Source organism: Calonectris borealis, chromosome 5, assembly GCF_964195595.1.
Source record: "Calonectris borealis chromosome 5, bCalBor7.hap1.2, whole genome shotgun sequence".
Classification (NCBI taxonomy): Eukaryota; Metazoa; Chordata; class Aves; order Procellariiformes; family Procellariidae; genus Calonectris; species Calonectris borealis.
Window position 1 is genome coordinate 6009114 of NC_134316.1, and position 12221 is coordinate 6021334.

The 12221-nt window shown below is 46.8% G+C and overlaps 1 protein-coding gene across 2 annotated transcripts in view; it reads right to left on the minus strand.

The window, feature by feature from the left end:
- Positions 1–11876, minus strand: part of SLC35F4 (solute carrier family 35 member F4) — a 137027-nt gene extending 125151 nt beyond the window's left edge. For both annotated transcript variants that reach the window (XM_075152463.1, XM_075152462.1), the window contains exon 1: positions 11774–11876. In XM_075152463.1, coding sequence (XP_075008564.1) covers positions 11774–11876 — 103 coding nt within the window. The remainder of the gene's footprint in view (positions 1–11773) is intronic.
- Between the last annotated feature and the right edge of the window lie 345 nt (positions 11877–12221).

A 12221-nucleotide genomic window follows, 5' to 3' on the forward strand; every position in this document is an offset into this window, starting at 1 on the left:
GCATACAAGGATGTATTTGTCAAGAAGCAAGTGCTTACATTAGGCAAAACAACATCATCTTTAAAAATGATTCCATGATAAAAGAGAGACCCAGTAGCAACTCCAAAGAGCAGGAACCTGCTCACTCACAGACCTACCACAAGGCATAGGGCTATTCTTTCCTTTCTAAATCACCCTTTTTACTCTCTTCCAGACCTTAACAGACTGCTACAAAAATACCATAAATTATAGAGTATGAATGATGTCAAAGCCAGCTCACAGAGGGAGGCTGGGAACAGCAATCATGTATTCTTCAGTTTGGGAATACACAGACACAATTTTTGTTCATAGCCTACAAAAAAAGGCTCTGCACGTCAAAGGCACCAAATATATTTTCTTTCAGATCTTCCCTTCAACAAGCCTAGTCCGATGCCACAGACACAGGGAGAGAAGGGAGACTGATAGGATGAAAAGGAAAAATCAAGACCAAGGAGAATGGCTTAAGCCACTGAAATACACAGAGAAAGCGTAAATGCAGCACAAGACGCAGTATCTACATACTCAGTTCAAACTGCACTGTATTATTACAGCTGGCTTCCAGAGAGACCTGCTTCTGAATACCTGAACATGACAGGAGATAATGACCATAACCCTCAAATGAAGACCTATTAATCTTCTCCTCATGTGTATAAAGGATATTCAGCAATTCAGGCTGCTCTAAAATACCTGTCCATAGTACCTGTCCACAGTCCCAAGTAGGGAAACAGAAAAAATTGGGGAATGTGAACAAAATGGGATGACTTGTTTTACCCAGCCACACACCATCCATCACTCACAGGGAGGACATGAAGGGCAACAGCCATTAAACCATCAGAGGATTCTCCTGATCTAAGGTGATCTTTTGCCAGGTAACACATCATCAGGACAACTTCACCGTGGGGAAAAAAAAAGGTGGAGGAAATGATCAGAACTTTGATGCTGTTCTCCAGAGATGTGCTCATCAGAAAATCCTAAAAAAGGAGCTTAACTTTTGTTTCCAACTAAACCAAAAACATCCTCAACTGTGAACATCCCACACCTGGGAGCAGCTTTGGAACTAAAGTAAATCTGAACCCAGACAACTGAGGTCTGTCCCTTACTATTATTTGTACAGCAAATCTGAGATCCCAGCTAAAATAAGAGACCAAAACCAACATCTGTTAATAATGTGCACAGTGATAGTGACAGATTTCTTCTACCCTCCATTCCCCTACATAGGGTAAATCTGAGAGCTGTACCTCCCATTTTGTTTGCCTCCTTAAAGCAGTAAACTGTAAGGAATGTCTTATCTTCACCAAGTGCTATAAAACTTCACTACACTATAAATGTTTTACACCAATAATCATTAAGAGGCACATTTTCAAAGAAGTGCCCCTAGAAGTTACGCATACAAAATTTGAGAGCACTGCAGCTAAATCACGTGTGCACACTCACCAGAGTGGTATTTCCAGGCATCTGCCTTAGAAACTTTGGCTCTCAGAAGAGCCACTGCTGCATCTGTGCACAGTGTGAATATCTAAGTTTAAGCAAGTTCTCTAGAGTCTGCCCACGTACAGACATTTTTTTTTTCTAGCTGACTTCTCTAAGCCCATAGCCGAGGATGCCTGTCTTCACAAGGATGCTCAAAACAATTGCTCTGAATTCACTTCAAAGCAGATGTGCATAAAGACACTGCACAGACCCTAGCTAGGAATAGAGCTGCCCTAATTTGATCTAATTAACCTCCTTTCCAGCACTGAATGTGTGGAAACAAACAGGATGCATTGGAACACCCAGCTAAGCAGCCTCTTCAGTGCTTTCGCCTGCCGCAGTGCATCTACAGGTGAAGTATAACCTCAGCCTTTTAAGTTGACCCTGTGAACAGCCAGTGCGGTCTGCATCTGAGAGCAGATGGCCTTCAGAAGGCGTATTCCTGGACCCAAACCTCCGTGAAGACACTAGGTCAGATGACAGTTGTGCACTTAACTGCACACTGAAGTCAGTCCAACACTCCCTGCTAGCGTCAAGCTTTGTGGCACACAACCACAGGTAAATCCATCCCCATTGCCAAAGGGTCCCCCAAGAAGAGTGACAGAAGGCAGGCCTTGTACTGGATGAATCATCTCGACAGGACACATATGGCTTGGCACACCAACAAGAGCTCAACTATGTTTTTCAGCTGAAAAATGTCTTTTGTTCCTTCCTCCAAGGTTCTTTTTTCAATGCATGTGAAAAGCGGCACTTCTTTAGTGATACTCCAGACACTTCACCAGCCTGAAATTTTTTCTCAGAAGAAATGTTCTCAAAATGTTAAAAGTTTTCTTCTTATCTAATTCCTCACTTTTTTTCCATTCCATCCCACCCTGGAAAGAAGCAAGAATTGATAGAAAATTAGGAAACTTCATCAGATGTGGTGTTCTTTTCCATCTTCCCAGTAAATGCTAAGTCCAATCATTTTCCACCTGCTCTTTGTGTTAGCAGCCTCACTGAGTACTGAGAACTGAGTCCTGAGAACTGAGTCCTGAGAACTGAGTCCTGAGAACTGAGTCCTGAGAACTGAGTCCTGAGAAAGTGCTTTCTCACATGTAGAACCAATCCTCCTCAGGTAGAATTCCAAACTGTGGTACAGAAACACCAAGAAGAGTTCACCTTCCTACCATCCATGCTGTCAGCATTGAAGAATTTCCTGTGGCGGAGCACTGCGAAGCATCCCACTTGCATACAGGCTGCTACAAATTCTAGCCCCTGTAACGTATCACACAACAGGTTATTTCTGGCACTGCAGAGAAAAACCCCAATCCGCACCCACACAATTCCAAGGCTGCAAACTCCACATGGCAAGCTTTGTCTAAGAAAGGATTAAAAAGTCCCAGGATTGAGACGTATAAAAGAAAAGGGTCATAACAACTGCACTATCAACTGCTCTAACAACTATGCCACCTTACTTCAAGATGCTGAGTATAAATCACACCGTGCGAACTAATGCAATCACTTTTCTGTCTCAGAGCACTCTGACAGAGAACATATGTTCCAGTCCTGTTTCATGCTTATCTTACACAGGCACAGCAGCACGTGATTTCAGTATTGTCCTTAGACATTCAGGTATATGATGCCCATTAGCTGGAATGAACCTGCACAGTTGTGTTTCTACGAATCATGTGAAAAATCAGTCCCCAATAGGAAACTATTTTTTAGCGAAGTGCACAGCATCTCCAACTACCCCATTAATAATAAAAGTGTTAGCCCTCATCAAAAATGTCCCTCAGAAGACTAAGCCTCTGTAGGAAGAGAGATAGCTGTACTGTATATTGCTTCAGCAGGCAATTGCTCAAGCAATACTGCTTCAGTGCCATAAACAACCACTTCTCAGTCATAACGCAAGCACAAAATGCCTGAAACAGGAAGGAATAAAACTGGAAGAGTCACCAGGTTAGCCTCAAGCTACAATTTCTTTCTCACTCTGGACGGAGAGATCACTACCAGGTCTATGACTGGTTTAGTAGCGGAACTGTTTTGGTGAAGTCATATTGATCCATTAACTGCTGTGCTGGTGCTTGCCTCTCCCTTCCTCCCCCCAAAAATGTAATTAGAAACTTAAATGAGAATCAAAACAGGCACAGGAGCTCTTCTTGCATCAGACAAAATAGACTGGACAGCTTTGAGACAAGGAACAGCTTTAAGATTGCCAGAAACAGCAGGAAACATCATCTTCCACCCTAGACCTGAATCTTGCTCCCATGCCTTAGCTCGTAAGGAAACCAGAACAGAAGCAAATCAGCTCCTCCGTCCTTGCCGCAGAGACACCTTTCTCACTCCTTCGCTCTGCTAACCCTGATCCAGCCCAGCAGAATGCAGGAATAGGCAAATCCATTTTATCAAGAGTATTTGCACGGGTAGTCTAGGAAGAATCAGTATGTTTTTAAAGTAGTAACAGAAAGGTCGTCTTTGTGTGGCAGATACACCGAAAGCCTGTGACTTGAACACATACTGCATGCCTTTGAATAAATTCACTGTTGCCACTCAAAGTGCCTGGGATGCTCTCACTTACAGCTCTGTCGTCGCTGTGTAAGCCATACCCTGGGTATTAGCTAGGCATAACGTTACAGATTCTATCTTCATGCAGTGAAATTTGCCATTCTGCAGAGGGCCAGCCCAAATAGTGGGCCACCAGGGAGTCCCACTTTACCTTACTGCAAGAAAAAAAGATTTTCAGTCTCACTAAGTAGAGCTGGTCCACTTGGTGAATAATTTAACCAGTCAGTTAAGCACTTCACTTTTTTCCCCACCCTATTTGCACATTTGCCACAGAGACACTGACTTTTTTTGCAGGCATTTTCATTATTCATTATTCATCCAGCAGCAGGTTTGTGTGAAAAAATTCCTGTCACCAGTAGTTGTTCAACAAAGAGCAAGCCGCAAATACACTTCCATAGGTGAATTCCTATGCAGGTAGTTGAGCAAAAGCCCATCAATTTCCAAATGTGCAGAAGAAATAATTGCAAACTTTTAAAACCACTAATAAAAAAACAAATGCAAGCATTGCAAGGATAAAAGTTTGCTCAGAACCATCTGTCACTTTGGAATATTATTTTACCACATTTAACCAAGACCAGATACGCAGCTGCCTGCCTGAGTAGATGGGGAAGACAATGTAAAGGAAAGAGTGCTGGAAGGACAGTCAAAATGAGGGGTATCTCTTCTGTGCGCTCCAGAAGAGCGCCAGGAGCTCATGGCATACCCAGGTCATTTCTTAATGAGCTACATGCAGCAGCAACTACTCTAGGAAAAACAAGGAAAGAAAGAAGCATGCAGCTCTAGGCTGCCATGATGCCATCAAGTTGACTGAGCTTAAAGCCACCTCAAGTGAATCCGTGCGAGTGAGGCAAAGCAGCAGGCTGCTGGAGAGCCGTGCCACATGGGAGCACAAGGCACGACCCAGCCATTGCCTGGAGGGCCAGGCAGCGAGGAAACCTTTCTGCGAGAAGGGCTGGAGCAAATGAGCACTGGAGGATAGAGGAACTGAAAAGCAGGCAGAGAGCACGTGTAGAAAGCTACCAAGTTCTTGAAAGCACCTCTACCAACCTTAGCACCAGGCCAGGTTCAGCACAAGACCTGCTGTCCAGTCACCAGTGGAGGAAGAGATTGCTCCATCAAACATTATGGCTTGTTCTGCACAATCTCTGGCAAATTAACATCCCTCCCCCCCACCTTACTGTCTCAATTTCCCTGCCAAATAGAGGAGTAATTTTTCTCAGAATCTTGGCAAACTTCTTTATAAGGCATCTTTAAAGCTTGGGAAATCATTCTTATTTAGATACGTAAGACTGGGAGAGACTTTTTGGCCATTAATTTCAGCCTTCTGCTAATTTCCAGCCTTCATTTATTCATGGCCTGTTCATGCCCATTTGTCTGTGTGCCAACATGCTGTTTCAGTTTAAGTAACTCTTGTTTCCCGCACTTCCCTGTTCATTCTCCCAAGATGTATTTGGAGCAGCAGCCATGTTCCTATCTTGGCTAGCCTACACAAGCCAAGCTCTATCAGTCCCTTCTTGCAAGGGTATGTTCCCCTTCACCCTGGTCCCCATGGTGTCCTTCCTGATTTAAATTCATCCCTCCTGCCCTCAGTTGTTCAGAACCGCACCCGTATGCCATGGCATACTCAGGTACCACAGTTTCATGGCTCAGCTCCCCAGGGATTTAACCCAAAGAGACCGAATCCATCCCTGACAAGGCCAAGGACTGAACCAGTTCGCTCCCCTGCCAGCTAATGAGACCCTTCATCCTCCAAAATGCTTTGAGTCCCCAAGTGAAGGGGAGGTCCCACACACTCCAGCCACTAGTGCAAGGCTGCCATACTGTCCCCCCTGCACAAACAGAAATCCACACAAAGCTTGGCGCTGCTCCATTAAAGAATACATACCCGCTCTTGCCAAAATTAGTGGGCAAGGGAGTATTTATAAAATCTGTTCTGCTGAAAGAAATTACTTCATAAGTTATTGCTACCGGTGCTGATACACAGCCATACGTTTAATTCCCTCCCCCCCCCCCCCGAACAGAGAGACAAGCCTGCAAGGAGGAAGCAACTACAACAGGCATCCCATGCCAGACACCCACTTGTGCCCCCAGAGCTGGTGGGGACAAAGACTGTTAGATCTACACTTTGCAATCCAGCCCCCACTGCAGCACACCCTCACTAAAAGAAGGGCCGGGAATAACTCTCCTATGGAAAATCCATGTCCAGTAGGGAAAGGAAGGGCTTTGAAATAAAGCTCATTCCAGCCCAGGCCTGCATCTGGAGTCCTTGCAAGCCAAACACTATCAGGTGGCACAGGAGCAGCTGCCACAGCTGGTACAAGCTGAAGAAGTTTGTACCAGAGACTTCTTCAGGTCACATAGAGGCTGATCCAGACACCATGCCTCCCTCCCAGACCTGCTCCAACACAGCTTGATGAAATCAGCCTCATCCGCCAAAAATTTCAAAGCACCTTTCCTCGACTGCTCCTTTCCCAGTCTCTCCCATTGTGCGTGCTCTGCATGGAGAAACCGAGGGCTCTGTGAACGGCTGGAGAAGCAGCTGGGTGCCTCCAGTAAACAGACTGAGACTCTGTCACTCTTGCTGGAAGTGACAAGCCACCAGGAGGGCACGGTGTTCAGTAAGCACGGAGATGATCTCGGTTTGCCATGTGATTCGTACTGCAGCAGAGCTGCTGGCACAGCTGCTGTAATAACCAGAAGAAAATTCCCTCCAACATTTTGGAGTTAGATTTCCCCTCTGCAGCCTTTTACTCTGCTCAGAGAGCCGAAGTGCCAAGCCACTGATGCTGGCTCAGTGTGCCTGTAATCCCAGTCTTATTAAGCAAAGCAATTAAGCATGGACTTAACTTTAAACACATTGTCAAAGCCCAGTGGCTTAGTGCAAGTTCAGACTTAAGCAGATGCTTAAGTTCATTGCTGACTTGAGGCTTAACTTGCCAAATTAAACCACAAAACCTTGCTTGAGCTCTTCTAGGAAAGTAAGAAAACACAGTTCCGTTCAGCAACTCTGCTAACATTAAGGACAAGTTCAGCATTTCTCCCCAGGTGCCAAGCACCGCTAAGGACAGACACTGCAGTAAGGGCTTTCCAGCTCCCTGGCAGACACGTCTGATCATGCAGCTGCACCAGAGGAGTGGTCACCTAGTATCACACTGCGTGCCCAGGAACGCGGCCGATGGCCCCACTGCTGCAGACACGAGACACCACCCTCTGCTTCTAGGAGCTTAGGGTTTCAAGGCAGGTCTGAAGGAGAGAAGGGGAGCTCGAAGCAGCATGGGACAACGTACAAATGTTTCAAAGTCTAGCACGTGCCTGCTGAAGGTTGGCATTCATGGCCTGCTGTGGTGGGAATCAAACCCTCCAGATGTGAATGAGAGACTCCAGAAGGGTAGAAATAAGCTTTACATATTAGGAGAAGCTCTCCAAGCATGATGAAAAAGAGAAGGTGATGGCCCGTGTGAAGAGCTAGAAGAACAAGTGCAGCCACTGCATTTTCAGTACAGTGTTCTTGTCCGGGCCTCAGAAAACAGCATTACAGAAATGCAGATCTGCAATGCTGAGAGCCAGGACAAGACATAAAACTTAGTGGATGGTGAAAAGAATTCCAGCAAAAAGATATTACACAGGCAGAAGCTGCTTGACTTGGAGGTAGACTTGGTGAAGCTGATGAAGATTAGAGATGAGAAACTTTGGCTGGAGCAGTTTTAATTCAGTGGAAGGCACAGAAAAGGTGTTAGGACAGACTTGAAGGAAAGGAACTTTGTAGTTTGAAAGTAGAAAAGCTTTCAGTACTGAGATGAAAGGCAGATGGGGTGGCAGTTGGAAAGAGTCAAAAAAGAAAGAAAAAAAAAAAACAAACAAAAACCAAAACCCATACATACTCTTTTAAGACTGAAGACACTAAACATGATTGTATTACCAGCAAAAAGTAAGAGAAGAATGAGAAGTTATGGCAAAGATCAGGAGAGGAAATAGGGTTTCCCACTGTTTGTAGAGATGGAAAAGCTGGATCAGACCAAATGGAAACGCACAGATCTGCAGCCCCAGGTCAAAAGCTGAAGGCTCTGTCCTACACCAGCACCATGCCCTGGGACATTATGGAGTAACTTTGAAGAAATTTACTGGAAGAGAGACACAGCCCCTTTTCCTTCCCACGGAAACCAGAGACCTCATACATACTCTGTACATTTTAAATGCAGAAACTGAGGGATCAAGCCATGAATCCAAAGATGCAGGATGACTGAGATCAGGAAGAGCCCTTTTCATCTAAGGAACAGATTGGGGGCAGGGGGAACCCATCATATCTTTCGCCAATTCCTGTGACTTATTATGCAGTATATGGGGGTTGTTTGCAATATACGTGGATGCAAATACCAGACCAAAATACATGCTTCTGCTTAATCAGATGATTTACAGAGAAATAAAGAAGGTATTTTCCTTCTCTAACAGCTTTTTTTTTTATGGATAAATAAAATGATAAAAGTGCCTGACTTAAAATTAACAAAAGAATCATCATATGCATACTCCCAAGTCTGAAGTAGGTTACTGCACACAAATGTAGAAGATGAAGCAAAAGTCTCCAGAAAATACTGCAGTTCTTTGTAATAACAGCTCTTGAACACTACAGTCTTCTGACATTAGATTTCATAACAATTCATGACCAGTCCTTAGCCTTCACACACAGAAACCTAGGCATGATCTCCTGTTAAAACCATGAAATACATACTAATCCATACTAAGGGAGGGATGTAAATCACCAGCACAGTTCACAGAGCGTTGGGGTTTTTTTACCATTTTCCAGGACCCCTCAAGAGTGAGCGGAACAGCAGCCACCCACCCCCTGCCTTCACCTTTCCTCATCAAGAGAAATCTCCCTGTCCCTAGCTGGGCACAAAGAAGAGCCTCAAGGAAGGTGGTGACCATCAGCAGGCTGTCATCATCCAAATAACATCCCCACCTGGTGCCTGGCCAGCTCTCTGATCAGACCCGAGGGCTACCCAAGAAGCAGAGAGCACAAAGCTATCCTGGGGACAACAGCTCATCCTCAGCTGCCCTCTTCCTCAGGCAGAGGACCCAGGCAGGAGCAAGGTGACAGCGTAAGCAGATGACTGCACATGCTACAGGCTCAGGCACAAGACAGGACAACGGCTCCTCTGCCACTGGTGAGGATAGGGACGCAACCCACCTGAAAATTTGAGCACATTGCACACCACCAGCATGCTGCTCTCCAGCAAAAGGCACCGGCATTGTTCAGTTGCACTAAAACTGTATTTGGATAGCGGTGACAAAATCATGCCCTCACCAATATAAACCGAGATATCAAGTACGTTAATAATTAGTTGTACAAACTTCTCACCTTGAGCGTTTACATTTTGACAGTGCTGTAGCTGAACAATTAGCTAGCAAAAGAACCGTCAAAAGCAGTTTGAAGCAACACCACTTGAAGGCGATACTTCAGCCTAGACACAGGAATGGCATAAGATCTCCAAACCAGGACCTCCAAGAGTGACTCTCGCTGCCTCAGGGCCAAGAGGCTGTACGTTCAAGATGCCTGAAGGATGCCTGTTTTTTCCCCAGATAGGGGGAGAACATCTTCATGAAAATCCTAACACATTAAAGCACTTTATAAACACAAAACACACAACCATGAGGATAAGGTAGTCATTCGCCGACTGCAAGCACTCCAAAAATTATGACGATGGTTCCTAAACTTACGAGACTGCTTTAAAAAGCATTCATAGTTTAGAAGGGGTGCTTCCTTTTCATTTACCTGAGGGCATTTGACTGTTGGGATACCTCTGGGTTGTGCACTTCCAGTTTTCCTCTTTAAGTATGATGACCACAAATTTTGCTTATTTTCTTCAAACAGCAAAACCTGAGATACTTTTTTGCCTCAGCACCCAGTCTACAACAAACGTACAAAAGGCTAGGAGATTTGCAATAAAATCCCAAGAGTCAGCACTTTTGAAAGCCTTGGCCTCTCACAGCATGCTTGATCTGATTTTAAGCAGATGCAATTTGTAGCATCTGCAGAACCTGGCCCTGGACTAAGAAAGCTTTTCTTTGTCCGGGCAGTCCTCTCCTGGCCTCCCTGACGCACCCATGCAGAGCCACTTGCATTGCCAACACTGAATTCAGGTCTGCATTTTGATAGAGAGTGGGAGTGTTGCTGCAGACTGAAAAATTACATTCTGCCACTGAAGCAAACTTGCGACAAAGTATTAAGCTAGTAACCTCATCCCTGGTAAATCTGTAGAGATCCTCTGGAGCCACTGCAGAATTTGGGACACACATTCCACCTAGCTCAGACTTAAATAGTCCCTGGACTGTCATGCAGCCATTCCTCCAGATTGCTCAGAGCTTCTTCCCAACCCTTCTGACTATAGACAAACCAACTGACCTCACCAAATGATCATAACACCTGCCATGCTGTTAGCGTGCTACTAATGACAGCTGAATTAAACCACTGCCCTTGACTGTTTGCTTTTTTCAGCTGACCATTACACAAAGGAATTATTTTATTTTTTTAAGTGGTTTCAATGCATGGCTTTCCTCTGTCATAAAAAGACCACAGACATGTTTGTCTGATATTAGCAGTTTATTAATTGTGGTTTGGTTTATTGTTGTATTAGAGCTGGAGAGTACTGCACTGCCTGTTCTGGAAAGCAGTTCACCTCCTCTGATTCCAAGGGGAGTTTAAATATGCAGAAGAAAGTCTGCTCCTTAGCACTCACCTTACTAAGGTGGGGTTTTTTGCCTTTCCTCCCCCCCACTTTGCCTCCATTCCCCTTTTGTTTTTTAAGCTGTGGCATGTCGTAGGTTTTGCAAATCACAAAGCAACTATTAGACAATAAAACCCTAATGCATCCATTTCCTTGGTGGTAAAAATGAATAATTTCTTTCATTAGCCTAACTTTCCCTGTTAAATAGCTCTACAGGGCACTGGGACAGCCACAATTTCAGAGAAACCCACTAAGGTTCTCCCAGCTGCTAGAAACCCACTGCTCCTAATTAAAAACTTCAAAAGCAAAAATAGTGAATTTCTGCAAGGACCAACTGCTTTAATTTCAGCTGCTTCTTTTAATGAGGAAAAAAAAACCAAACAAAAACAACCCACACCACACCAACATCAAACCCCTAAACCACAAGTTTCTCATATTAAAATGGCACAAAGGAAAACCCCTCGGTAACTCCCCACTTTTCTGGAATAATCTAATTAGTTTTGTGAGGAAGATGAATAATCCAGGAGCTTCACGCTGAAGCGGCCGCCCGCGGGGACCTACCGGGACCGAAACTTTCCCGGTGCGGCGCGAAGCACCCGGTGAGCAAAACCCCCCCGCGGAGATGGGCGGGGGGGGGGGGTGTGTGCGTGGAAATAAAAAATAAATCTAAAAATGACAATGAAAGATCCCCGCAACCCTCCGGAGCGCTGGCTGCAGGATGGAACCGCGGGCAACGAAGTTGCGGGGCGAAACGCCGTCGCCCCCCTCTCCAGCCACGCTCCTCCACCGGCGCCCCGGCCGCCGCCGGCCCCCCCCCTCCCCGCCCCGGCCGCAAAACCAACGGCTCGCCCGGCGTCTCCTCAGGGGAGAGCCGGGCAGGGAGCCGCCCTTGGCCCCCCACACGCACCCCCCGAGGAGTAGGGAGGGCATTTTGGGGGACCACGGGCACCCTCGGGGCTCTGCCGCCACCTCCCTCCCCACACCCCCCAAGGGCCGGGAGAGGCGGGAGGACGCCTTACTTTTCTGGCTGGAGTAGCCCGGGTAATATCCATAGTAGCCCGTGATCCGCAAGATCCTGTCCTCGATGGTGGCCACGCCGTTGGGTGCTGCCTTCCCATCCATAGAGGGCGGGAGCCGCGCGCGGGGCGGCCGGGCGGGACGCCGAGCCGAGCCGAGCGGAGCCGAGCCGGGCTGGCAGGAGAGGAGGAGGAGGAGGAAGGCGGTGCGAGCACGGCCGCCGCAGCTTGCGGTGCCGCCGGGGCGCTCGCTCTGACTCCGCCGCCTGGTGCAGGACGGGCTCCGCAGCGCGGCGGCGGCGGCCCGCGCCCAGCCCGGCCTCTCCCCCCCAAGCCCGCCCTTTCCCGCCCAGCCCCGGGCGGGAAGCGGCGGTGCGGGAGAGGGCGGGGGGGTACTTCTGTCGTTATTTAAAGGCGGGGTGGGGGGGCAGGAGGCGGTGGGGACGGCGGG